This window comes from Neodiprion lecontei, chromosome 4 (genome assembly GCF_021901455.1).
Source record: "Neodiprion lecontei isolate iyNeoLeco1 chromosome 4, iyNeoLeco1.1, whole genome shotgun sequence".
NCBI classification, from domain to species: domain Eukaryota; kingdom Metazoa; phylum Arthropoda; class Insecta; order Hymenoptera; family Diprionidae; genus Neodiprion; species Neodiprion lecontei.
In genome coordinates this window covers 2,143,207-2,169,496 of record NC_060263.1, presented here as the reverse complement: position 1 = coordinate 2,169,496, position 26,290 = coordinate 2,143,207, and the positions used below count along the sequence as shown (strand labels likewise).

Genomic DNA, 26,290 nt, shown 5'->3' with positions numbered 1-26,290 from the left:
CTATGACAACGACCCGGTAGCAGCGCTGTCTGGTGTTCATTTTGTGAACTGGGTTAGTGACGTTCACTCGGTTGGCCACAGTGGCACAGGGTGGTACGCACGTACATACCTAGGGAAGTAACTAGACGGAGGTTAATCGAAATCCACGACATTCGGCACGTCTTCTGCACGCCATGTTCCTGCTCTTTATATCGACTAGTGACAGAATGCGTGGTGCAACGATCGAATATTGTGTACCGATGGGAAGTTGGATGTACGGTTTGAGCCATTAGTACTTTATAAGTAAGATAAATGATATATTGTGATATACGTCAGGTGGTATAATGTGACACGACGAGCGAAATGCTGGCAAGTCGCGGCCATTTTACACTACAATGCGGCAACGGTGTGTGTATATTCAATCCGCCATTCCAAACAATCAGTGTTTCCTCAGGTGCATCTGGAACGACGGTCTATAGCAATCCTACGGTTTGACATAATAATGAAGTAAATTATAGGAGGTTTTTACAAGTCCGAGTGGTGCGGTGTTGCGGACACAAACGGGTGCGGATCAATGCGCGCGAGTGCATAACACCAAGGGAAGATTAGTTGTTCCCCCCCGATCATCTTCTGTCTCCTTTCCCACCCCACCACCCATTACTCCCTCGGCCCTAACCCCCGACCCCTGCCGCTGCCTTCTCTTTCCTCTCTTTCTCGCCCTCCCTCCCTCCCTCCCGCCCTCCCACCCTACCTCTCGATGTATTTTCTTGGTGGTCGGACCGCGAGAATGCGAATGAACGTGTGATATGTGTGTGCGAGGAAGAGACGACGACGACGACGTGCGTGCGTGTGCGACGACGACGACGATTGCGAATAAACGAAGCAGAAGTAAATGATGGAGATCGAAGTTAAGCAAAGAAATCAACGAAATCGGCGCAGGGAGCGAGCGCAACGGATGCTGGCCCAAAGGGAGAGTATCGCGAACGCCAAGCAACAGCAGCAGCAACAGCAGCAGGGTTTAGCAGGATTGGGACTCGGGGGTGATCCGAGCGATCCTCGTACCACGGGAGACGACAGTCACAGCGGCGAGGACGAACCTGGACCGCCTCACGGACTGGCTCGAGGACGGGGCAGAGTGCGGGCTCGTGAAAAACATCCCCGACCACCTCGCCCGCGGAAAAAGTCATCCCTCAATCACAAGGAGCCCCCCTTCGAGGAGGACATCGTCGACGGTTTTGCCATCCTTGCATTTCGCACCTACGAGGAACTCGAGGTAAATCAAATTCCCCTGTCCACTCTACTTCTCTCTCTCATTCTCTCTGCCTCCCCGTCTGTCAGTTAGTCTCTCTCTCTCTTTCTCCCCCTTTCGACCCCCCCCCCCCCCCCCCCGAACACTCTCCAGCTTGCCCACCAGGCTTCCGTGTCTCTTTCTTCGTGCCTTGCACATCGAACATATAGGGATATTTTCGTCCGTTCGCTGATCTTGTGCATTTCGCGTAATTTAAAGCCGTTTCTCAGGGGCTCCCTTTATTTTCCTTTTTCATTCTCTCCGCGGCTCTCCCTCCCTGTCTTCCTCCCTCCCTCCCCTTACTCCGCTTCGTGAAAATCTCTCGCGAGATAAACTGGCACTAGGTACGCGCTAGGTTATACCTACATCTACCTACCGGATTCGATCCAATGAACAAAAGAATCCCTGTCTTGTCAGTTTGTAGGAGGAAAATCGTGTTTTGTTAATTTTTTTTTTTCCTAACGAAATCTTGCATATTGTAACACATCCTTTGCCACATACCGTAGAGAATATATAATACTACCGTTCTATTATTTGCAGAGGGTTTACGTTCGAGTTCAGCTATCTAAAATCGGGTAAATAAACATTGAGCGGTATTTTTGTTCTCTCTGACAATGTCTTTTGATTGTTTACTGTTGGAATTGCTACCATGTCTCTATATCATACCTACTTGTGTTCTCCGACTGACAGATTGGTGAGATTATAAATGGCGATGATATAATCAGATGGAAAAAAAAAATGATAACCACACTTGATGCAGACTGAATGTATTAAATGATATACTTACACAATGTAGACCGAAACATGCAGTTGACATGGTTTCCAACATGCCTGTCTCGTCGACGATCTAAGGCCAAATTGGCTGATAGACGATCATCAACACTTACGCAGAGTTACGAGTAGCACAGGACTTTGGGATGTTTATCATTCTCCTTCTTAATCAACCAGACAGTAAATTTGTGATAACTTGAGAACACATAAGCTAATATTCAAACGACAGGGATCATTGGTCAGATTTGTAAATTTCCTGTAAAATCCCTACGACACACATCATGTATACTTTGCGCAAATAATTTGTGTTTACCTACCTCATAGACAAATAGAGGACTTTAAATAATCCACGCAGAGCTATCTTAAAAGCTTTCCATGCTTATTTCCAAACAATTTTCTTCTTCGCTCTTCAACTTGGGGGAGGTATTTATTTTATCAAATTTTACCTTTGTATTCGAATTGCTTAGCTATACCAATCATATTAACGAAAAAAAAAATTTATCTCATGTTATTTACAAATAACTAATGAAATACTCTTTTGGTATAAAATCACTGGCTGGCCATTATTTGTTCCATTCTCCACTAATCGATGACCATTGAAACTGCTTCATATCTTTGTCACATCTTGAATTGTTGTCGATAAATCAACATTATTTCTGAATCAACATATGTAGTATGTACTTCTTGCAGAGAGTTCGTTCTCTTTTCGAGAAGCTTTTGCATTATCACCAATAACAAAATAACCAATACCTGTAGAATTAAACATACCTCCCGTACACGTTCATTCTTTTACCTTTAATTCACAAGGCTGTGAAGCAAGCAGTTAGAATTAGCCGCCAAACGTTCCAATATTCATTCGCATAAATTAGTGAAGTGACAAAATCAAAATTTTGTCAAATATCTCGAATCTCCTATACTTTTTTAGAATTATAAAGATAAAAACCGAACTGCATTTTTTCTATTTTCAAAAAGTTTAACACGTTTGGATGCTAGCTTCAACCTTATTTTAATTCACGATTAGATCTGACTGTGTATTTCACAAGGAAATTATTATGTCACGACTGCAATAACCAATCCGCGCGATTAAATTTTTTTTTTTTCCTTTGTTTTTGTTTTTTACTTTTTCTCCCCCATAACATAGAGTCATTTTGAGAGAGGCGCGGTTGTCGGTCTCATTTCAACTGATTGAATTAAGAATTGCATAACGTTGTAAAGCAGTGATTGGTAGAAGCCGCGGATCTGAAGTCAAGTTTTCCCCCCCATTGTGTAACGACCTTTACATCTCTGTTGTGTGTACCAACATTCATACGTGACACTTGGAGAAATGTGGCAACAGCGCAACAGTCCAGCGCCGAGCCGCGAGCCGAGCACAAGGCGCAAGTTGTAAAAGCGAGACACTCCGCACTTGGCTGTGGCTCTGGCCGTTCGTTCGTGTCTCTATCCGTCTGTTTGTCTGGCTGCCTGTCTGTCTCTCTGTTTGTCTCTGCTTGCCCGTGTTCTCTTTATTTCGTTCGGCAGCTCTCCGTTAACGGCGTAAATACAACGATTAGCGTGATGCAAAATAAATAAAAAAAAAGAAAAAAAAAGTTAATAAAATAACGAGATTCCGCCGGAGCCTCGTTTTCTATCTGAAAATAATCCCTCGAACGAACGGGTGAATCTTAATTAGAGTATAGAGCCGAGCCGTGAGACGGGCAAGACACGCGCGCGCGGACCGCCTAACCGTCGTCGTATAATGAAAGCCTTCTTCGATGATAGTGAGTCAGTTCTTATTGTTGTACCCGGTGAAATCGGGGTGAATGAGCATTCTACTTCGTCTACCGTCCGGTAGCCGTTCGGCATCTGTTGACGTACAAACCGCCAAGAACCGATTGAAAATATTTTACTCTGAAAAACAAAAAACGCTGGGAAATAAAAAACAAAACAAAAAAACAGTAAAGTGAATTCTAAGAGAAAGAAAAAGAGAACGTGTCAAAACGCGGTACGTAGAAAATAATTGCCTCCTCTTTCTACGCTCTTACTCTTTTTAACGCACACACCCCTTGTTGCAACTAATTATCTTCTCTACTATCTCTCTTCTATTCTTTGTGTGTATGTGTGTCTATAATTCATGGATTTAAAAAATCAAGACCAAGCGACTCGCGTCGTCGGTCAAGAAGCCTATGATATAAATAACGAAACGAATATTTTGATTACTTCGAGATTCTTCCTTCTCGTTTATTTATTCAATCGAAAGAAATAAGGATAAATATCACAGTCGTTGAATAAAGAAGAATGAAATTAGCCACAGGCGATATATTGTCATTGCGCGGTTAGACGCCGTCGCCTCCTCGTAGAGAAATTCGACGAAATGTGTTTGCACGTACATATTTAAGCCACGTATGTCCTCGTTACGCGCGAGACAGTACCCGCTACGTTACGTTATAAGTAGGTATTCCTTCTTCGGCTGACGAGAGCACATACAAGCCGCTAGCAGCAACGGCAGCAAAGCAGCAGCAGCTCTCGACCAAAGCCGCGAAGGCCTCGACGGACGGCCACCGATCCACGGGGCGCACTGCCGCCGTTCGTTCGGTCAATGTCTTCTTTCTTTCTCCCTTCCTCACGACGTTCTCTCTCTCTCGCTCTCCCGTAGCACTCGACCGTCTATCCGTGCCTCCCCTTTCAATCTCTCGCCCTCGCTCTCCCCACCGCCCCCCCGCCGCGTCGTCGCAACTCTTCTCGCCGCAACTCTTCTCGCCGCTTTCTTCCTCTCTACTCTCCTCCCTCCCACCTTCCTTCATCACGAACCAGCCATTCCCGTCCATCCGTTTCGTTGCGTTCTTTTTCAGCCCCGTTCACCGCAGAGCATCGTTATCGCACCTTGTACATACATACCGAATATCTCGCTGCTGTCACCTGCGAGAGACTTTTACCTTACGTGTAAAACGTACTCGCTACCGAAAATCATACCGCAAACTTGGCAAACTGTCGTCAGATGTTTTTACCCCACGGATATGAACTTTCAGGTTTTTTTCCCTTCCTTCCTTCCTTCCTTCCTTCCTTAGTTCTTCCTAATTCTACATTGTTTCAGGTTTTTTTTTACACTTTGTTGGTGATGGAAAAATATTGCATATTTACGAAAAAAATATTTTTGCAAACCTCACCTACAACCGACGACTTTTTAATGTGTTTGTTCCAGTCGGCAGATGAATTGTTATTTTATCAATTTCTCGTATGACAATTTCTCTTCTTTATATATGGTTAATCAGAAAACGTCGGTCAACCGTATGGATTTAAAGATGTAATCTAGGCATTTAATAATGATCCGTGATAAGATCTGATAATTTCTTTTTTATAAGCGTACGAGATACTATTATCAATCATACCAATGTAATCGGGGCTATTAATGAAACGTGATAACCATTGACTGCTATCGTACAAATTATTCAATAGTAAAATGTTGCTGGCAGAAATGGTTGTAATAAAAGTGTACACCACATTGGTAGGCTATCAGGCTCATGTGTCACAGAAATATAAAGATCATCAATTGATTTTGATTTTTTTTTCTCTTTTCAGAGTGCAATTAAGCTTGCTGGGAAAAATAATGTAAAGAAACTGCACACGCTGTTATCGATAGCTGATGAAAAACCCAAGGTAGACACCGGCCAGCACAACCGACACAGTGGTGAACACCACATCAAAAATCATTTTAAACACAACCATTATACCCATAATTCCATTCTGACACCATCTACACTTACCCAGGTAATTAATTTATTAGTCAATTAACAATTTTCCTTATTTCCAGTGTCCAATTAACTTAGCACCTGTAGCTCAGTGTTTATATTTCGATTTTTAACACTTGGGTTCTAATTCATATTTTTTGTTCTTCAGGGCCTCGATGCAGGTACAAGCGACGATAGCGGTAGAGCCTCTGAGCAGTTGCATGGACCTAGCATACCGAGGGATTGCCAAGACCCTGACAGTTCAAGGGACCATCTTAGCGACGTAAGTTTAATAACAATACCCGCAATAAAAATGAGAACCTATTTTCGGAATTCCGGTTTCGGAAGAATTAATTGTTATTTGTAAATAATGTTCAACCTCAAATTTTTGAATTCCAGGCTAGCAGTCATTGCAGTTCGGGTAAAGGCTATATCGTGAGTATGCTTTTATTTGAACATAACACAATTTCGTTTACTTATCTTGCTGGATTGATATGCTATAACAGTTTCGTCTATTTAATTTGTTACAGTGTGATAGTGAAGGAGAAGACGATAAGGTGAGTTATCATGGACAATACACTATCGAATTTTCCCAGTTTTAAACTAATCTGCAATCAAATTCAGATACTAAATACGTGTATATGGATTGAGAACCATCAACAGTTCAATCTGTTCTTTCCGAAGATTTTATGACAATGACCCTGGTAACACCTGTTATAAGATTACATTATTTATACTTGTTTCAGGGATCAGATGCTGAGTCAATACTCTTTGAATCTTCTACCCCATCTCCTCTTGCACGTAAATGTGAGTAATAGAACACACTTTTTTCAGCTGCGTGCACAATGTACATGTTTAATTTTTGAGTTATTGCATATGCAATATCGCCATCACATAAAGGAGAAAGATCAGTAAGCGTATTGTTAATTTTCAGTTGAGTTGCCATCTTCTTCACCTCATGTACTGCCTCCGACAAATGGGGCAGGAGGAACACCTCCAGATACGGGTGGACAAATTTCAAATCCAGCAACAGACGCACCAGCCCCAATACCACCCCCAGTGCCTGCCACTGCACCAGCACCTACGGTGCCCAGTCCTCCTAGCCCTACGCTACCTCCTCACATATCCCAGCCGCCCGTGAGTACATTCGTTATACCACACCGTTATATTTTCGTTTCGAGATGGAAAATTGAATTGATGCTATTACCATTGACATTTTACCCATCTCTTCTATTAAATTTAACCCGAAAAGATAGCAATTGTCTTCATCCGGTCATTTTTTCAGATGACCAGTCCGCTAGCAGCGAATCCACGTGCAATAGCTCCGCAGCAGCGGCCTGCATCTCCAGCCCTTCCGCCTCCATCTTTGCCTCAACAACCACATACCGCTATACCAGTGTTACATCCACCGAACGTACCAATTGTGTCCTCCAGTCACACTACCAGTCCTGCAGTGGCTAGTCTAGGAGTCACTCCAGCGGCCCCATCAAACGGGGCAGCAACCACGAGCTATCCACCTCCGTTACCTATGGCAGCTTATCCCCAAACACAGCCATCGTATCCTCCGCTATACACACCGTATACCGCTCTGAATCACAGTCCGTATCTTCCCCCTAGTGTGCCGTCGCCCTCTCATTCAGCTTCTTCGAGAGCAGATGTGGTGAGTTTTGTTTTAATTTTTTTTTTTTTCTTCATATGATCCACAGTAATTTTTTAATTCATGTCTTCCTACCTGAGCAATTTACAAGGTCTTGTGTTCTTTTTATTATAGAGAGGAAGCAGGGCCTCGCCTTGCACAAATATAAACAAACAAGTTTCTGGAAACAACATGATGAACCACAGTAATACTCCGCTCAGTGCCGCGACAACGACATGTGTATCTACTATAACTAATACAGTCACGACAGCCAATACAATTGCACACAGAGATATTATGGCATGCAGCTTAGCTGGACGAAATAATAATTCACCTCGCGGCCACAGTCCTAATCGTGAACGAGACAGTTATAGGTATGTGATTCGGTAAACATTTACAAATCTGTATCATAATTTGTTGATTATTTATTAAGATGATAATTATTTTAATAAGCAAGGCATAGTACTGGGGAGTAATAATATATCCTACATGTGAGAACATTATCTTAAATCGGAAGCATTCTTAGGTTTAACTGGTCTCGTGTTTCTATAACTAAAAGTTGGTTTTATGTTCAAGATTTGAATCTTTGTTGTAATGAACACGTGTCAAAGTGATTTACTCGATGTGTATAATAATTGTAACATTCACTCGAGGCCGATTGTCGACTGTTCATATTATTTTTCAGTGTTGTAGAATTATTGAAAAGATTGTGATAATATAGATTACTACTCGTTACAGCAGCAACGTGAGTAGCCTAAGTCGAGGCAGTATAACACCTGTCAGTGTGCCAAACACATCCTCCCCAGCCAGTTCTAGTCTACCTGCTTATTCCAAGGCTCAAGGATGGATCAGGTATAGACCTACTAACGAATAATTCATAAATATTTCCGAATGAATTTCAATTGACATTATTTCTTTTCTTGGAAACACGCAACTACATGCATATTTATAAATTACAGCAGCGGTACAACATCCCAGTTATCGCCAGCCACGGCAACTTCGGTGCCCAGACCTACACCTCCTCCTGTATCGTTAGGAATGCATTCTTTTCCACCACCTATGTTCGCTGCTCCGCTACCGCCGCCAGTTTCTACCTCGAGTCCACATACATCGATGCCATCGCTTCCACCATCCACGTCAAATCCAAATCCATTTTCTGCAGAATCGCTTTTTCAATCTAGTAAGTTCCGCATCAATATCTTACAGTACTTGACAATGTTGAAAAGTATTAGTATTCGCGAAATTGTATCAGCCACTAATTGAGAAAAAGGGGTGAGTCATGTTGCAGGTCAGACGGACATGTTACGGAGAGAATTGGACAGCAGGTTTCTTGCCTCTCAAGAACGCGGCGTAGGTGTTGGAAATCTTGGTCCTCCGCCGTACCTTCGTACTGAAATGCATCATCATCAACACCAGCACACTCATGTACACCAACATACCACACCGATGCTTCCACCTCCAACAGCGACGTCACTTTTTCCTCCCCCAATTGTTAGTGTGACTTTTTAAATGTAGATTTATATATTAATTTGACTTCAAACTCTGGTTGAATGACATCATGATCTCGTAAATTTATTTTCAAATTACAGTTTAAGGACATTCCAAAAATCGGAGGTGTTGACTCTCCCTTTTTTCGTGGCAACCTCAACATGTCCAGTTACTCTGGTTTTAATGCTGGACTCATGCATCCTGGAATGGGTCCACCTTCAACGCCGTTTGTTCCTCCGAATCATATGACTTCGTTTGCACCAAAGGTAAGACAATTCGTCGGTTATTCGTATGCATCATCCAACATAAGTTTTTTGTCAGCCAAAATGATCAGTAAACAAAAATTAGGTTTACAGATCATTGATTTGAACTTACTTATAAGATTTCGCCATGCAAAAATTTGTCGAAGTTCAATATATTTACATTAATTTAAGAATTTAAAATTTCAGAAGACGGGAAAATGGAATGCAATGCACGTACGCATTGCTTGGGAAATTTACCACCATCAGCAGAAGCAGCAAGCTGATGCAAAGGCTGGTGGTGTCGTCAGCGGGAAGACGGAGCTCCTGAGGCCACCCGGGCATTTATATCCAGGTGGACCAGGAACTGGTCTAGGAATGGGTAGTCCAATGGCACCCCCGTTCTCAGCAAATCTACCACCGACACATGCACCACATCCACCGCCCCATCCAGTTACATTTCTTTCAAATCCTGGCTCTCACATGGGTAAATTTATTCAGAAAAATATACTAAACCATTTCAACTTTATCGCTGTCATCCACGTCGACGTGATATGGTTCTAATAGAAGTAATACCCACATTCATCGTAGGAGCGGGGATGTCGCCTTTCGGAAGGTATCCGACAACGTTCGGTGCACCTAATCCAAACTTCCCTGGACTGTCAGGATTTCCACCTCCCCCGCGAGAGATGTCGTCGCTGGGAGGTTTGGGATCCGTTCACGACCCGTGGCGAGGGTAAGCATTGAATATTACGATTTCTCAGCCTTAACTATACGAGCAACAATTCATTCGATAACTGATGAATATTGTGCACGTAAACCTTTAACAGGTTACAACGCACGAATCCTGGATATCCTCCAACGACAGTGTCGTGGAATTTGAAGCCAGAACCTCCTGTGATAGACAGACGAGCTGAGATAGAAGAAAGAGAACGTGAAAGGGAACGTGAACGGGAGCGGGAACGCGAACGTGAAAGAGTACGACGAGAGCGGGAGAGGGAGGAGCAACGCGAGCGAGAGAGGCGAGAGCGTGAGAAGGAGGAAAAGCGAAAACAGGAAGCGGCTGAGCGTGAGAGGGAGCGTGAAAGGAGAGACAAAGAGCGGAGAGAAATGGAAAGAAGAGAAATGGAGCGAGAACGATTGCTTCATCACAGTCGCATGCCGGTAAACAGCGGCAGAGATCGTTCACCTCTGCGAAATGGCTCGACTCCGATCGACGCGAGCGAAGTGAGGGTGAAGGAAGAACCACGCAGCAAAGACGACGACGTCGTTATGCTTTCCAGGCCACCTCCCCAAGGACCCGGCCATCTTTCCGACGCGAGGTATCATCCGCATCCTCATTCACATTCGCATCCGCACTCGTACCTTGCCAGGCATTCTCACAGCATGCCTCATTCTTTGTCCCGAACTATGATGCCGACGCTAACTTCTCATCCGATGCAACATTTTCCACCACCTCCGAGTGCAACGCAGGGTGCACCGTGGCCCGGTGATCCGTTTAGAGATCCGTACCGGTATGATCCTTTGCAGCAGCTTCGTTACAATCCACTGATGGCCGCTGCTGCGCTTAGAGCTGAAGAAGAAGAGAGGGCGAAACTTTATGCAGGTTACGCTCCCCCAGTGAATCCTATGCGAAGCAAAGGTCCGAGTCCAGGTCCACTGAGTAATCTTCACATGCATCACAGAGCTGGCCCTGGACCAGGAGTATCTGTCCGACCTTTAGAGCCGTCACTTATGCATAATGATATTCATAAAAAAGAAGATGCTTCACAGTCTCGATGATATCATACATTTACAGCTTTGAGTAAGAAGGGAGAGAAAGGAAGGAGAAAAAAAGAACAGTGCAAACTAGAGGAACGTGAACTGCATTGATGTCAGAGCATTATTGATATTTTATATATTAAAAAAAGCGTTATTTAAAATTGTACATAAATTATTATATGATATTTATAGATATAAATAGAACGATTAATTGATGAAACCTTGTCTAAAAAATCGGAGGCGTGAAGGCAAGGTATTCGTGAAATTGTGTCATACACACCTAAACTATGGTGTCCGCAGTTTCGGGGATCTGACTGTCTATAGTGATAACTGATAACTTTATTATTACAACATTATGCGTACAGTTAAATACAATGTGTAATATTATATAGTAGGATGCGAGATGATGCTACGTAAATCGAAGCTAGGAATTTAAACAGATATAGCATTACTCAAAAATTATTTAATTATTTATTGTTGCGACGTAAAACGAATTTGAATCTCTGTTACTCCATGGATATAATGTCGAAAATTCGTCTCTTCATTTAATAGGTGTATTATGACGCTACGTGTATAAATTTAAATCTATCTTTATTTTTTATTTTTTCCTTTCAATATAACTTCAACTTTTAACCAATAGATTTTAATTTCTAAATGATATAAATAATAAGTAGTATCATTCATACCTTCTGTAACGATAATATCGGCTCTGAGTTTTTGTTTTAACAATAGAGATGATAAATGAAGTCTTGATGGTTTGATAAGCATTGTCAGTACTTTCCTGTGATATAATAATGGTATATGGATCACCGCTGGTGTTGCAAATGTGAGTTGCGCATGGACATATTTCGGACATAATCCATGGCTGCAATAACAAAATAGTAAATACTATGTCTTCAAAATTAGGTTATTCATATTTGAAATAAAAGACCTCCAAAGAAGGCAAAAAGGGGCGGGGGGGGAGGGGGGAACAAAAAATGGAGTGAAATCCTCATGTCTTATAAATAGGAAGTAACAACGGAATTGAGACACTTTATTCTATAAATTATACAGAACCACGGTTTAGCTGTTTCATTTGCATTATTTTACATCAAATGTACAATTCAATGAAACTGTGTATGGTAGATTCTAATTAATTTTGGACTTGGCAATGGACATGGTAATGTACACCTCACTAGTTTTATCTTTTTGTTTCACATTGTAGTCTGTCTATCACAATATATTATATATGGACTCGTCTTTTTGAAGCTTTGTGAAAACTGTATAAATTTGACGATAACTTAGCAAAAATGTATTTCTCAAATCAAAGCACGTATGTGAAGGAGCAGATTCAGGATAATAGGGGGGGTACATTACAAAATGTTGATAATCCATATGTATGTACTATATAAAACGTAAAAATTCGTTCCAGTCACCGTTATAATACGTTAAAACTACTGCGATAGAACATTGTTGTTATGTTGCAGTACCAGAGATTCAATAGGAAATCCGTTAAAACGATTCTCCGTGCCATGGGCTTCGTTAATTCTGTTCGGGACCCTTTCCATTATGGTTTTTGTTTTCAAATGAATTGTAAGGCTCCCACGATTTATTGACATTGTAAAGCCATTATAAAATTGTATATTATATAATTGATAATTACATACTATTTAAAGATTGTAGATATTTTTCATCAGTGCAAATTGCAAGGCGATGCAATGATTCTGTTTTGTAGATATCGCGAGCATAGAACATTTTGTGTGAATAGATTTTTTCTAAAATTGATTCTTTGTAAAAGGGTCTAATAATCATAGTTTCTATCAAAGTAACCATGACTTCAATATTTCCCAGTCCTACATTTTATCCTGCATCGTGTGTAACAATGACTGTAATCTTTAGATGGTAGCATCAATCAATGTTGTGCCTTAAAATTTTCTGCTATTCCCAAATACGTTCCAGATACTTTGAATTGGAGCAGAACTAAACTTTATCAAAATTAAATTCTATTGCTGTGTTCATTACCACTTTGTGATACTTCACTTTTGTGGATGTTGCGTTATCGCATAGATTCCTGCAAATTATGTTTTATCACATGTTCTTAACCTTCGTTTACATAAACTATGTAAAGCTGATTTCGATGAAAGTTTTGTTATTCATTATATTCGGTATATAAGGGAGGAATTTACAGTTTTTTCAACTAATATTCGACCTTTATTTGAAATATGTCACCAGTCAACAGTGATCAGGAGCCGACCAATGAAACTGGTGACTGAGGTCCGTCGGAGAAATTACAATATTCAATTTCATTACTTATCCATAATTATTTGATTACACCAGATTTTATAATAATTCCAATGTAAAAAAAATTATGCAAGATCAAGTTACACGGTCATTTGACTTTATCGAGAGCTACTTGAACTGGATCTTGTATAACGACGATGACGATGACGGGGATTTGATGGAGGACTTCGGGAGCGTGTTCTCGGTCTTCGGCGAGGAGGCGGGGGGCTTCTGCGACGATTCAATGGTGGAGAACGTCTTCGGTAACGTGGTGGCGAGTTACGACCTCCACCACCCCATCTTATAGGGGGTCGCCGGCCCATGGGAGGAGACATCCTGCGCATGGGAAGTGGCCTTGGCTTTGGCAGCAATACTGGTGCAGCAGTAATTTCTTGTCCATCTATTTGGCCTGGAATTGAGAAGTGGTGTGTTTGAAAATTATTTCAACTAATGATCAAGTTAATAGATTATTATTAATACAACTTATGCCCAAACATGTTTACCTCCATCCATGTGTTTCATAGCGTTTTCCGCTTCGTCTGCAGTTTCGAATTCGACATACGCAAAACCCTTGCCACTTGGAGGATGTAATCTGTCTAGGGGAAAATCTACCATTTTTATGATTCCATAAGTAGAGAATATTTCGACAATGTGCTCCTTGGTAACATTGCGTGTCAGCCTTCCAATATGAATTTTTGTCGGCCTTGGTGTTGGAGAACGTTCTCTACGTTTTCGCCGTGGTGAATGCGACCTGAAACAGGTGTTATAAGTTTTTTACTTTGCCTACGAAGCAAACAATATATTCTAACAGACAAATTGTAAAAGCGATAGTTTTACCTAGAACGGGCTTTGGGCTTTGGCTTTTCGGCCACTGCATTACCAGATTTCTTCTTATCTTTGTCTCTTTCCTTTTCTCGTTCTTTCTCTTTATTGTCATGCTTTCTTGAGACATCTGCGCTCTTACTCCGGCTTCTTTTGCGACCCCTGTCTCGGGAGCTTGCTGATGAACTCCCAGAGCTACTAGATGACGAACTAGACGAAGAGCTCGATCTAGAACTGCTGCCACTAGATGAACTTGAAGATGCCGAGCTGCTATCTGATGAACTGCAAAATCAATTAAGTGTAGATCGGTTCAATGTCCGTATAATGAAATTATGTCTGTAGTTGTTTGGAACATACCTCGAACCACTACTTGACGAGGAAGCAGCACGCTTCTTCTTTTCTCGCCCTTTTTCTTTCTTGTTTTCCTTGTCGGTGGCTTCTGAATCGCTCTTACCAGCGCTATCCTTGCGGCTGCGTGCCCTGGGGAAATATTTACATAATAAAAAATCAAATATTTCAATAGAATGTAATTTGTATGGTAGACTGTTCGCGAGTCACACAATAGGGGTTAGAATAAATTCGGACTTCATCATGCCGTCACCGAAGGTTTCATGAATTATCATATTTTGTTGGTATCCGAATTTACATGGGAATCCAAGATAAAAACCACCCTGCCGGTGTTTGTTGCCCACAAAAGGTTGAAATACGTTCCGAAAGCGACACTCTTAGTCACCCTTACCATACGAATAGCAACAGCGTTTAAAAAAAAAAAAAAAGCACGACACAGTTTGCTGACCATGAGCACAAAAACAATTACGGTAAATTTTGAGTCATAAAAGTAGTTTTAAATTTGCAAAATTATTACGTACATGGTTACCGGTAGTTGAACAGGCGATATGTTTTACTATCTATATTTCCTATCATAAAATGGACGTGACGATACGCTGTCCACTTTCCAGTTGTGAGCGAAAAACTCGTGGTTAAGGTATCGCGAACGCGATATCGTGTAGATATCGTAAATTTATGGTCCAGATAACATTAACACCAAAAAGGATAACCACTTTATTTATTATTTAACCCTTCAGTTTTTTTCATGCGCAAGAGTACTCGTATTTATTTCACTATGTAAAAAGCGTCATTTGCCGGCAGAAGAACGAACACACAGCTAAGCTATATGCGGTCACAGTGATGTAGAGTGTATAGAGAGTGAAACACGGTGTGCAGGTCCATTCTGTGTTCCAAAAGTGAGCGTGTACGACTCCCGCTAGTTTCATGCAGGTGTGCACTTCTAGGTTACCTAAATATTCGAAGGCCAGGAATCGTTAATGTTTCCAAATCGCAGTTTCTTGTCTGCGTCGAGTGTGGTTGAGCTCGTTGAGTGAGTTTGTCGCGATTATGGGTGTTATGTATGTCAGTTTTCATCGCGTTATTTATTGTTTTTAAACAATGTGATAAGGTCGCCGAGACTCAGCGGGCGTCCAAGTTCTTCAGCGAGGCTCCGATCCTCGCGTTTTGTCTAGCGAGATTATTAAAATAGCTGACATATGCACTAGACTGTGTAAAGTGTCGTTGATTCTCTGTGTACAGTTGCATCACACGAGGATCATCGCTGCAGTGAAATAACGTCCGGGTGGAGCATCGGCGGAGCGCACAGTTCCCATCGGTCTTTACCCTACTGTTTATTTCGCTGCAGTGCTTGTGCCAAAATAGGAAGATAAAACATTGTTACTGTAGCGAAAGGGCGATGAAGTAAAGCCAGGAGGATGATGATGGGTGATCAGTTTCGTAGTAAAGTGGAACAATACTCACCAAAATCATCACCGAGGGGAGCCCGTTCCCCTGTAGTTTCACGTCAGGACTCGACTGGAACTCTCAAAACGACGATTTCCCTCGGCAAGAACCCCTCAATCGTCCACAGTGGGCCTTTCTACTTAATGAAGGAGCCCCCTGGTGAGATTATCACTTGTCAATTTAAAACCTCGAATAATGCATAACTAAATACACGTTGCCAGTTCTTAGTTCTTTCAAGCTTAATTCAAATGTCATATAAATATTTTCTAGGGCAAAGTGAACTCACGGGGGCTACAAATTTGATGGCCTATTATGGCCTCGAGCATTCCTATAGTAAATTCAGTGGTAAAAAGCTCAAGGAACAACTCTCATCATTTTTGCCAAATTTACCTGGTATCATCGACGCGCCTGGTCACCAAGACAATAGGTACGAACTTGAAACATTATTATTTTGTATTGTAACGCGTTTAAACTATTATTCTCATTAACATATTTCTTTTCTCTTTCAGTTCTCTAAGGTCTGTGATAGACAAGCCTCCAATCTGTGGAAAAGACCTTCTTCCACTCACCAGCGTGCAACTCGCTGGATTTAGACTACATCCCGGACCTGTGAGTTATTTCATTTCGTTATATTTACATGTTTCCGTTAAAGAAACTCATTTTATTGTTGCCCCAAAACTGTCTGATATCCGTTTCTTAATGTTACAGCTCCCAGAGCAGTATCGTTACGTAAATCAGGCACCGCAGCGAAAGCACAAGAATAAGCACAAAAAGCATAAACATAAGCCTGGCGAAACTCTGAGCGGTCAAGAGGCTACTACCACTGATATAGGGGGACCTGATCCCCATGAAAAGAAGCATAAGAAACAAAGGAAGCATGACGAGGAGAAAGAGAGAAAGAAACGGAAGAAAGAGAAAAAACGAAAAAAACAAAAACACAGCCCTGAACATCCCGGAGGTCTCACACCCTCGCAGCATTCCAATACGTGATCTCCATTCTTTCCATTTTTATTCATCTAATCGATTATACATACCCGTGTGGTTCGTACACAAAGTGAAACGAGACGACGAGTTTAATTCATTTATTCAGAAATCATAGAACTGCCCATGTGCCTTGCTCAATTCAACGCAACGTAAGAAATTTAAGCTTTTTCTTAACTAAAGAATATCCCATGTTATTTTTAAACTGCAGCCAATACATGTTAATGTATTGTCGTGCATGCATCAGTTACTGTATAGGCGAAATAAAACCTCATGGCAATTACAGTAATTTTAGATAGGATGTTTATTGGTGAACTCGGCCTGTCTATCACTCTGTTTACTCACACCATTTTAGTCCTGTAATCGGCCAAAGTGTATCCAGGAATTCACGCAGTTCTGTGAAACCTAATTTCATCGTCTCAGTTTCGATAAAAGGCTGTGTGTCCAGTAGTATAGTCTAATGTCTATATAGATTGTTTTGACTATTGAATACTAAACAAAAGAAAAACTCGGTTATGAAAAAAGATTGTTTGTATTCATGACAATTTGTCAATGCCACCAGTTGTTGGAATACCGATACTAGGAATTGAAAATCTATGTGGAACCGTTTCGAATATGTTGATTGGCCACAAGAGGTACTTTGCTAATCATCGATATTTGAGCGAAGTTTCTTGTGCAAACAATTGTTACTTACTACTCTTATAATTTGATATTAAACAAGAGAAAAGTCAATCAGATGAATGATGTGTTCACAAAACAACTAGCTAATTATAAAAGAATGAATTGATTAAGAATATTTATGCCAAGTAGTAAAATAAACGCAAAATTTATTATTCACCAAATTTCAAACGGAAACCAATATTTCATTTAATGTATGGTATAACTAATTTGTAGATTGATCGAAACATGAATTATCCTATGATATTTGTACATATTACCTACAATATAACAAATCCTGTAACATTTAAACCGAATATTTGAATAATTTAACATCTAACAATAAGAAGCAATACCAAAAAATTTAAAGAAGCCTACTGAAAATGAGACTTTTGAAATTTATTTTATCAATATCGCAGGCAAGTATATCAAAATATGTCTGCACTCACTTGCAGTTAGTCAACGCTTGGAAAACCAACGGAATCCCAAGTGTGTGATCAAACTGGAGCAAAATCAATGAAAATCATTAAAAGCTCACCGTTTTAATCCGAAAACTTGAAAGAGAAATACCAAATGCGCAAGATTATCGTGCCGTTGATTATTTCATTTTTTGTACATTCGATCTATTTTTAATTTATTTAACACATTATTGCAACAATTGTATTTTATCATATGTGTTTTATCGTTCCGCGCGTATTTGGTATTGATACCTAATTATCTTTCAAATAAAGTAAGGATAGTTTTCGTACGAAAAGCGTTTTACCCCGAGAACCCTCTCCGCCTGATGCAAGGCTACATAGTCCAGAACTGGAGAGTTAGCGGAAGAGTGAGAGCGAAAGGTATATGTGTCCTTTCGCTCTAGACTCGATTGGCCGATACGTTACCACTCGACCAATCAAATGCAGAGTGAGAGAGACGGAGTAACCCTAATATATATAAATCTTGCTCTTTCATCACTTTGGCTCCATTTTTCGCCAGTTCAATGGATGGGTAGAGCATGGAGACTAGAGTAGTAAGTATGGAGCGTGTACGTTTACGATACAATAAGTGTAACTGTGTGACTAACACATTCAATTTCATCAATCAACGCAGTATGAATCAGCGCCACGTCGATTATTTTATGTACCCTCATTTGCATCCAGAGTTTGACCATGTTTTGAACGCACCGCCATTAGAGAATGCGGTTCTTCCATAAGTACGCTCCATAGCTCTAAGTTGAGAATTACGAGTGACTGTGGTGGTAGACGTCGGCCATCGCCGTGGGTATAACTCGCGTAACTCGTAGGTATAACTTCACGATATCGCCGGTAGTCCCCAAGTTGCCGAGCCGTTCCCGCCATTACGTGTTCTCACACCCAGACGTTGCGTGTACTTTTGCGTGTGCGGTGTGCCTTGAGCAATTATAGCGTCGCTATTCGCATTTGTGAAGGACGCCACTGGGCACGATGACCGATAATCGTAAGTATTATATATTAGTTGTATAGCCGAACTTGTTTGTAGATAATATTATAGACCGTCCCTTACCGGATCGTCGTAATAATTGTGCATACGAGTTAGTAATGGATCAGCGTCTTGTCGGGCGTTTTTACTAACAGTCGTCCATGCTATTTTTCGTCGTCTTGACTTTGCCACGCCACTAATTTTATCGTATTAAACCTGATGATACCTAATTGTAGACGGTAATACTAAGTTTCTTTGCTTTCGCTCGATATCATGATTTTTCTTTCCTACCCAAGGCACGTAGTTAAGTCATAACATTAGATTTTCTTTTCGAAAATGTGATTTTGCTGCCTGATCAATAATCAACTACGAATCACGCGTTTCGTGCTTACGAGTTGCTGATTGTAACATGGAGTCTTATCATTCGTGATGTTGACATGATTTATCATAAATTTCATACTTTCCAAAAACACACCTTAGTGTGGCTTCAACTAAGTTGAAATGGGATCGTGTATCTCAGTTCATTAAGCTTCTCTTAATTTACGAAATTTTATTACTATCACTGTTTGTACAATACGTAAATATGAACTCCATGTTCAAGAATTTAACTGTCCTTCCATGCTACCATGGCCACCATTCGGATAAAACTCTGTTATTTCTCATAAGTCACGTAATGGATATTCAATGAATCGCATTAAATCTTACTTTTGTCAAACAAACAGTTGGATTGTATTTCATAAGTTCACTGCTTCGTCATTACGATTCTATGTGGGAATAAGAAGGGACTTGAAAATTTGTAGTTGAATTTCGATTTGTTATTATCTTTGGCAGAATACAGCGCCTACCAGCAGCAGGGTTATGGCCAGTATACCCAACCTCCACCTTCTGGAGGGCAAGATACATCATATCCTCCACCTTCAGGCGGCAGTACCAACTACAGCCAGTATAGTCAACCACCGCCGAGTAGCAACACTTATGGAAATTATAGCAACTATAACCAAACTAGCGGAACTGATTATACTCAAGCCCCAAGCCAAGGAGGCTACAGTCAAAACAGCTATGGGGGTGGAAATTCCGGATCTGGTGGTGGCAGTAATTATAGCTCTGGCTATAACCAGGGAGGAGGAGGTGGAGGAGGAGGAGGTACTGGAGTAAGCGGAGGAGGTAGCAGTGGTTACAATAGAGGTGGAAGTGGAGGCGGTTACGGAGGAGGTGAGAAACTGAATTTGACTTATAGAACCCAAAACCTCATTGATGATTTCGGTCCAAATAGACTTTGTTGGATACGAGTTGTGTTTATTATTAAATTCAGTCTCGTGTATGCAGCTTGGAATCTGAATATATTATTGCGAAAAATGATGTACAGGTCAAGGAGGAGGCAGTGGAGGTGGAAGTGGAGGTGGAGGTGGCGGAGGTAGATTTGGTGGAGATCGCGGTGGATATGGGGACCGCTCAAGCAGTGGTGGAGGGGGAGGATACAAGTAAGTTTCTGAATTAAAATTGTTTCGTTATCAAGGGAAGAAATATTTGAAAAGAGCTGATTGTAAGCCACCCTGAAAGTAATTTTACGCATATATCTACATATATATACGATATATACACACATTCATCAAAGGAAAATGAAAACAGAAGAAATTAAGAATATATGGAAAAAATAAAAAAAATTGTCGAAACTGTATGGTAAAGGTAATACAATTGAAAGGTTCTATTACACGACTATTAATAGTACTGTTAGCAGTATTACTATGTACAGTAACGTTGATTGTAACGAACAATGAATGCTTTATATCCATTGGTCTTATGCCCAATTGGGCGTTAATGTGTTTGAAGTGTGTCTACAGGTTTAACACACAGGTTTAACTGGTATAAAGGTAACTGCAGGTTGTATATGACAAATGACGAAATGAGGTCGATTATGTATGTTTCGTAAAAGTATCCCGGCATTCATGTTCACTATATAAATGCCACTGTGTTTCTGCATCATCGTGAAACGGTTGTAAAGGTTTTTTTTAAGAAATGTGAAAATATGCAGCAGGCGCGTGTCATTGACGTAAATGACACAATGCAGCTATTTAGAACTACCAAACTTGACCTGACACTTTTTTAAAGGGCATCTGTAAGAGATTACATCCACTATATGTATTATCAGGGTCTCTGGTAAACTCAATTTTTCAATTTTAACAACGAGTTACTGTGGCGTTTGTAAATGTGCGTGTGATATTTTCTTCTTTTATAAAAACGTGACTGAACAAATCTAACGCTTTTTCTCCTAGTCCCGTGTACAAGACATTAGCTTGCATTACACAAGTGTGTAATGAAGTATAATCCAACGAAAAACAATAACTAAACATTTGGTATGAAAAACTTTGAAATCTTGTTCGAAATTGTATTAGCCTGGGATGCCAGAGAGCCTTATCATATGTAGTCGATATTCGTGCAAAAGATATATATTATTTTAAGCATACAACACGCGAATTTTTATGTACCGTAAATTTCAATATACTTCAATCCATTTTGAATGGCTCGATAAGAGCTATTTCACTTTTTGTTTGGTGAATCTTTGCAGATGTATCTATTTTCAGCATAAATAATAATTTACTTTTGTGCATAATTGCATTCCCAATGTAATCTAGTAGTAGGTAACGAAAACAAAGATATTCGTCAATTTCAACACTACAAGAATTATCGTACCTGCCGATTTACAAAATAAATAGTGTCACGCGAGAAAGCAAGTTCAATCTTGTCCGTGTATTTGGGGCATGGTTAAAAAATGTGCTGATTAATTGTATACGATGCTTAGGGACAGATTGAGGTTTACTTCAAACTGACTATTTTTAACTACAAAGCAATGTTTATTTTATGTAATCTCTTACTATGCTTAACTATATCAACGTATTGTGACGTTCGATTTTTGAGTTCAAAAATAGTTGGTGTACCTTGAATTTATTCATCTTACATTGCTATTTATCACACGAAAGTATATGTTTACATATTTCCTAAAAAGTGACAAGAAAAAAACTGCCAAACCCAAACTGACCGACATGACTTGTTTGTGTATTGTGATAGTTGAAGAAATAATCTAGACTTCAAGGACATTTAGACAGTAGGTGCATCAAGAAGAAAGAGCAGTGGCGACCAGCATTTGAATCGCCATGCAACAATCGATCGATCAGTCTCTGTCCATGAGTCGACTCATTGGTATATCTGCTTCTGTGTTTTAGCAGTGGCGGTGGCCGTGGTGGTTATAACAAAGGTAAATGCACCAGGCTGCCTGTACTAGCCTGGTGCTATTCACGCATTCACTCTAATTACTTAAAACTTAAATACTTGGTTACTTTGTAAAATATGAAAGGGCTGCCATGCAACAGTTTCAGACTCCGGATACAATGATATGCGTACGTTTAATTATGGAGGGTATTTAGAGATATTAAGTAGCTGTGGATACGTTGAGAAACAAGGAAGTTCAAAACTATCAGTACTAATTTGTACTGTCTCTTTTTTTGTTTTCTATGTCATCGGAATCACCATTCAACTTATACCGATAATAATTATAATCTGCTGACATCTGTCATGACAACCTATCCATATTGCAATGCGTTAAAGATAATATGCGATGCAATTTCTCTCATCATTTGAGGTGTTCATAAATTATTATTGTGATACGTTTATGGTTCGGTTGATTCAATGCGCTAAAATTTGAATCAATTATCAATTATCCATGTGCGTGTGGCTAGGGATGAATGAAAAATGAACCAGAACAGCCTCCAATTTGAGTTGCGAAGTGCTTTGTTATAAGCAGTTCTTTAAATCATAAGTATAACTGTGCTAAGTACTAATCAGCATACGTATTCACTTTATCTTACTCCTTATTGAGTGAAACTTTAATTTTTTTTTTGTTTTTTGTTCCAATTCTTCCAAATAATGGTTTATTATAATTAATTTTAATCCAGAATATTTTCCTCATGGTAAATCAGACAATAATACAATGCAAAAGTCTGAACAACGAGCGTTTACTTGATAATTGTATGTCAACTGGTGAAGTCATTAGCCATAACAAACTAGCGATTGATAATATGACTATGATGCCTCGCTAAAATGAATTGATTGATTTATTCACCGAATTCAGGGATGTTAAAAGGGTTGAAATAATGTTGCAGCCCTTTTGTATGAAGATCTGCAACCTTGTGTTAATATTTGTACTTTATTGAGTATTGTCATTCATGCTAGATTATTGCGTGATTGTAAATGAAATTTTGACGTCGTATTTAGAGGCGTGAATTAAAAAAAATTTTGATATCAGCTTGTAAAGTGTGGTGAATTACGTTTGTCTTTAATATCTATGGTATAGGTATTTGAAGCAAAGCTTCTCAGGTCTTCATTTACAATGTGTAAGAAGCAGTTTGCGGTTAATAATGTATTGGTATTGAATTCATATATTACCAATGCAGTGTTCTTTGGAGTAATTTTAAATAATATACGTCATTTTAAAATACCTCGATGTATCAGGTGATAAACAAAATATGCTTGTGCATTTTATGAGATGCAAGATCTTCACCTGAATATAATTTACAAATATACTTAAGGAGGTGGACATGATTTTTTCTATTTATCAATTGTAGGGTCAGTTCTTTGGATAAGATATTTAAAAACTGGCGCTAAATTACCAATTCGTAATGGGTTGTCGACCACTAATTAGATTAGCTAATAACTCAAATATGTATAAATTATATGGTATGCTCAAATTATTAGATGGGAACAAGTATCAACTGTTGAAACAACATGGATGTGTTAGGTAATAAGTAAGAGTAATGTGAGAATAGAAATGGAAAATATTGGGGTTTGACATTGTGTACAAATTGAAAAATAGCATTTTCAAATTTACAAGTGTATTTTCCCCCGTGACAACTGTTTGCTCTCGTAAGATCAATAGTACTACACAACAGTGCTACATGACAGATACTACTCATTATAAATAAATCAAAGCTGGTTTAGTTTTCTTCCTATTTTTTCATCGGGCAAACTGTTTTCAATGTCATATTAAGGCAATAGACAGTGAAACAGCATTTTATTCGTACAAGTTTCATCCTAGGCTTGCAGTTTGAATTAGCTTACTAGAACTAGGGATTGGAATAGGGGTAGTTGATGCGTTGACAATTCAGTTAGGGTTTTTGGGTTTGAAGATCAGTGACTAATATTGGATGTGTTGCAGGGGGCTATGGTGATCGCGGCAGTGGCGGCGAAGGGATGGTTGTTCAAGAAGATACAATATTTGTTTCTGGGATGGATCCTACCGTGACGGAAGACGAAATATGCGAACACTTTGGTGCGATCGGAATTATCAAGGTACGTTTAGAATTCGCACCTAATTTGATAATGTAGGTAATCTATTTTATCATTCGCTTGAAACATTAGATATATAATACCATTATTGATTAATCTTTGAATTTGTAATTGACCTTTTTGTAGAACGATAAACGAACTGGGAAGCCAAAGATATGGATGTATAAAGACAAAAATACAGGTAAACCAAAGGGTGAAGCAACGGTGACATACGATGATCAGAACGCGGCTCGCTCAGCAATAGATTGGTTTGATGGCAAAGAGTTCAAGGGTTTTACCATAAAGGTGCAAATCGCACAGCACAAAAGTAATTGGCAAGGTGGTCGTGGAGGAGGTGGCGGAGGTATGGGCGGCGGTGGAGGTCGAGGAGGAGGTCGAGGCCGTGGAGGTGGTTTTGGTAGCCGCGGAGGAGGAGGTGATAGGGACGACCATTCGCGTGGAGGTGGTGATGATCGACGTGATGGTGGCGGCCGGGGAGGAGATTGGAGGTATGCCAATTGTGAAAAAAAGAAAAATCAAAAAACGAATACAGGGAATTCCTGGGAATTACTTGCAGTTCTCGGAAATTTCGTAAAATATAGTTCTTGATGCGATTTCTGTATTGTTCGACTATCACTAATAATTGAAACTAGCCGTTGATTTTTTTATTGCTCGCTTGAATACTAAATTTCTTAAATTTTTGTCTTACTTGCCGCACTCGCTCTATTTTCAATATGTATTTGTAGAGATAATAATGATAGGATTAATAACAATGCGAATACGTTTGCTCAAGATCTAAACTTCGTATTTACCAGTGCTTATGGCCTTCTGTTTTTTCAATAGTGATGAACTATTCAATATCAACATCTTTAAGAATACATGTAGTCAAAGTGTTGTGAAACGCGATGTACCGAGGCAAGAAGTCTTGAAGAAAAAAACTAAATTGAGTGGTCACCCTGAACGATGAGCTATTTTTTTTATTCGTTGCAAAAACTGCAAACTTTCAGCTACAGCTTTGAAGCTGTTCGTTGATTTCATTCCCTACGTCGACTGTAACTTTCACAGGTGTCCCAATCCTGATTGCGGAAATACAAACTTCGCTTGGCGTGATCAGTGCAACTTGTGCAAAAGCTCAAAGCCTGAGGGCGCTGGTGGAGGCGGTCGCGGGGGTGGTGACCGTGGAGGTCGTGGCGGCGGTGGCTTTCGAGGAGGAGATAGAGGAGGCCGCGGCGGAGACAGGGGTGGTCGAGGTGGAGGTTTCCGAGGAGACAGAGGTGGTGGACGTGGAGGTCGAGGTGGACCAATGCGAGGTTCCGGCGGGTTAGTACGAACTAAATCTTCTAACTGCGATGCGATCTATTTTGACCGTAAAATTTCACGCTCTATTCAATATTGTCTAGTTAAATAATGAACGTTAATATTCGATTAAAGCCAAATTTTTTTTGTGTTATTTCAGTCGTGGGGACAGAGATAGAGACCGTCAACGTCCGTATTAGATGTATGCATGTACAAAAAAAGAGTGTCTCAAACAAATGTGCATACATTCGACGCACTCGTGTGTGTATTTGACACAAGATAAAGATCGTGTATTTGACCTGTGCAACATGCATTTTATTTACTAACACTTTTGTACTCATGTTAAAAATGGTACCCGACGTGCAGTGAATTTTAATAAACCATAAGACTAGTTTGTAAATCTCAGACAAACTGTTTCATTCCGTGTTATATTGAATCTTTTATGTGTAAAGACCATCAGAGATCGATGAAGCTTTATTTAGGTAGTGTATTGAAGAACTGTGGGATTTATTAGCGGACAAGGCGCACATTCGTGACGAATGTCTCGGTTGCGATAGATGAGCAACTAACGGAACATAACTCGAAAGAAACCAACGACTTGAGCTAAAATTTATTCATCTCAGAATGGGTTTTCGGCTCTATCCTTTGAACCGCTTTCCGCAACGACTCCAAATTATGCAGATTAATTTCGTGACAATAACACGCCCATATATGGTCTGAAGAAATTTATTTTATCCTTTTTCAAATTCACCTTACGCCAATCTGAGCAAAGGGCTGTAAATGCGATTTAAACACGTAAACAAGGCAATCTGGCGTTACATTTCCGTTCGTGAGATGAAAAATTGTATCTCCGGTTGCG

General features: G+C 40.1%; 4 protein-coding genes across 7 annotated transcripts; 3 read left to right on the top strand and 1 right to left on the bottom strand.

The window, feature by feature from the left end:
* Nucleotides 1-10: 10 nt before the first annotated feature.
* Nucleotides 11-12,674, top strand: LOC107218689 (atrophin-1). 3 transcript variants are annotated; one of them, XM_046738035.1, is made up of 16 exons: nt 11-1,252; nt 5,594-5,782; nt 5,912-6,025; nt 6,142-6,177; nt 6,273-6,299; nt 6,489-6,549; nt 6,677-6,879; nt 7,028-7,402; nt 7,514-7,752; nt 8,120-8,230; nt 8,338-8,558; nt 8,649-8,869; nt 8,968-9,132; nt 9,301-9,592; nt 9,697-9,841; nt 9,936-12,674. In XM_046738035.1, exons 1-16 carry the CDS (start codon nt 872-874, stop codon nt 10,885-10,887), a joined length of 3,732 nt encoding a protein of 1,243 aa, XP_046593991.1. In that variant the 5' UTR covers nt 11-871; the 3' UTR covers nt 10,888-12,674. The 3 variants fall into 3 exon arrangements, with proteins under 3 accessions (XP_046593991.1, XP_015512129.1, XP_015512128.1); XM_015656643.2 differs by having other exon boundaries at nt 8,117-8,230; nt 9,316-9,592; XM_015656642.2 differs by having other exon boundaries at nt 8,117-8,230.
* Nucleotides 12,064-15,141, bottom strand: LOC107218682 (RNA-binding protein with serine-rich domain 1-B). The gene is made up of 5 exons (XM_015656634.2): nt 14,817-15,141; nt 14,305-14,427; nt 13,963-14,229; nt 13,629-13,876; nt 12,064-13,534 (listed from the first exon to the last, which is right to left on the bottom strand). Coding segments are annotated over exons 1-5 (930 nt in total). The 5' UTR covers nt 14,819-15,141; the 3' UTR covers nt 12,064-13,244.
* A 134-nt stretch (nt 15,142-15,275) lies between these two features.
* On the top strand, nt 15,276-17,688 carry LOC107218694 (mediator of RNA polymerase II transcription subunit 19). Its single transcript, XM_015656657.2, has 4 exons — nt 15,276-15,897; nt 16,009-16,165; nt 16,248-16,347; nt 16,447-17,688. The coding sequence occupies exons 1-4, from the start codon at nt 15,711-15,713 to the stop codon at nt 16,726-16,728; spliced, it is 726 nt and encodes a 241-aa protein (XP_015512143.1). The 5' UTR covers nt 15,276-15,710; the 3' UTR covers nt 16,729-17,688.
* An 846-nt stretch (nt 17,689-18,534) lies between these two features.
* Nucleotides 18,535-25,836, top strand: LOC107218690 (RNA-binding protein cabeza). Of its 2 annotated transcripts, none has more exons than XM_046738042.1 (8): nt 18,535-18,834; nt 19,648-20,028; nt 20,183-20,297; nt 22,041-22,069; nt 24,026-24,159; nt 24,283-24,644; nt 25,201-25,455; nt 25,592-25,836. In XM_046738042.1, the coding sequence occupies exons 1-8, from the start codon at nt 18,822-18,824 to the stop codon at nt 25,629-25,631; spliced, it is 1,329 nt and encodes a 442-aa protein (XP_046593998.1). In that variant the 5' UTR covers nt 18,535-18,821; the 3' UTR covers nt 25,632-25,836. The 2 variants fall into 2 exon arrangements, with proteins under 2 accessions (XP_046593998.1, XP_015512131.1); XM_015656645.2 differs by having other exon boundaries at nt 18,536-18,834; nt 22,038-22,069.
* The last annotated feature ends 454 nt before the right edge of the window (nt 25,837-26,290 follow it).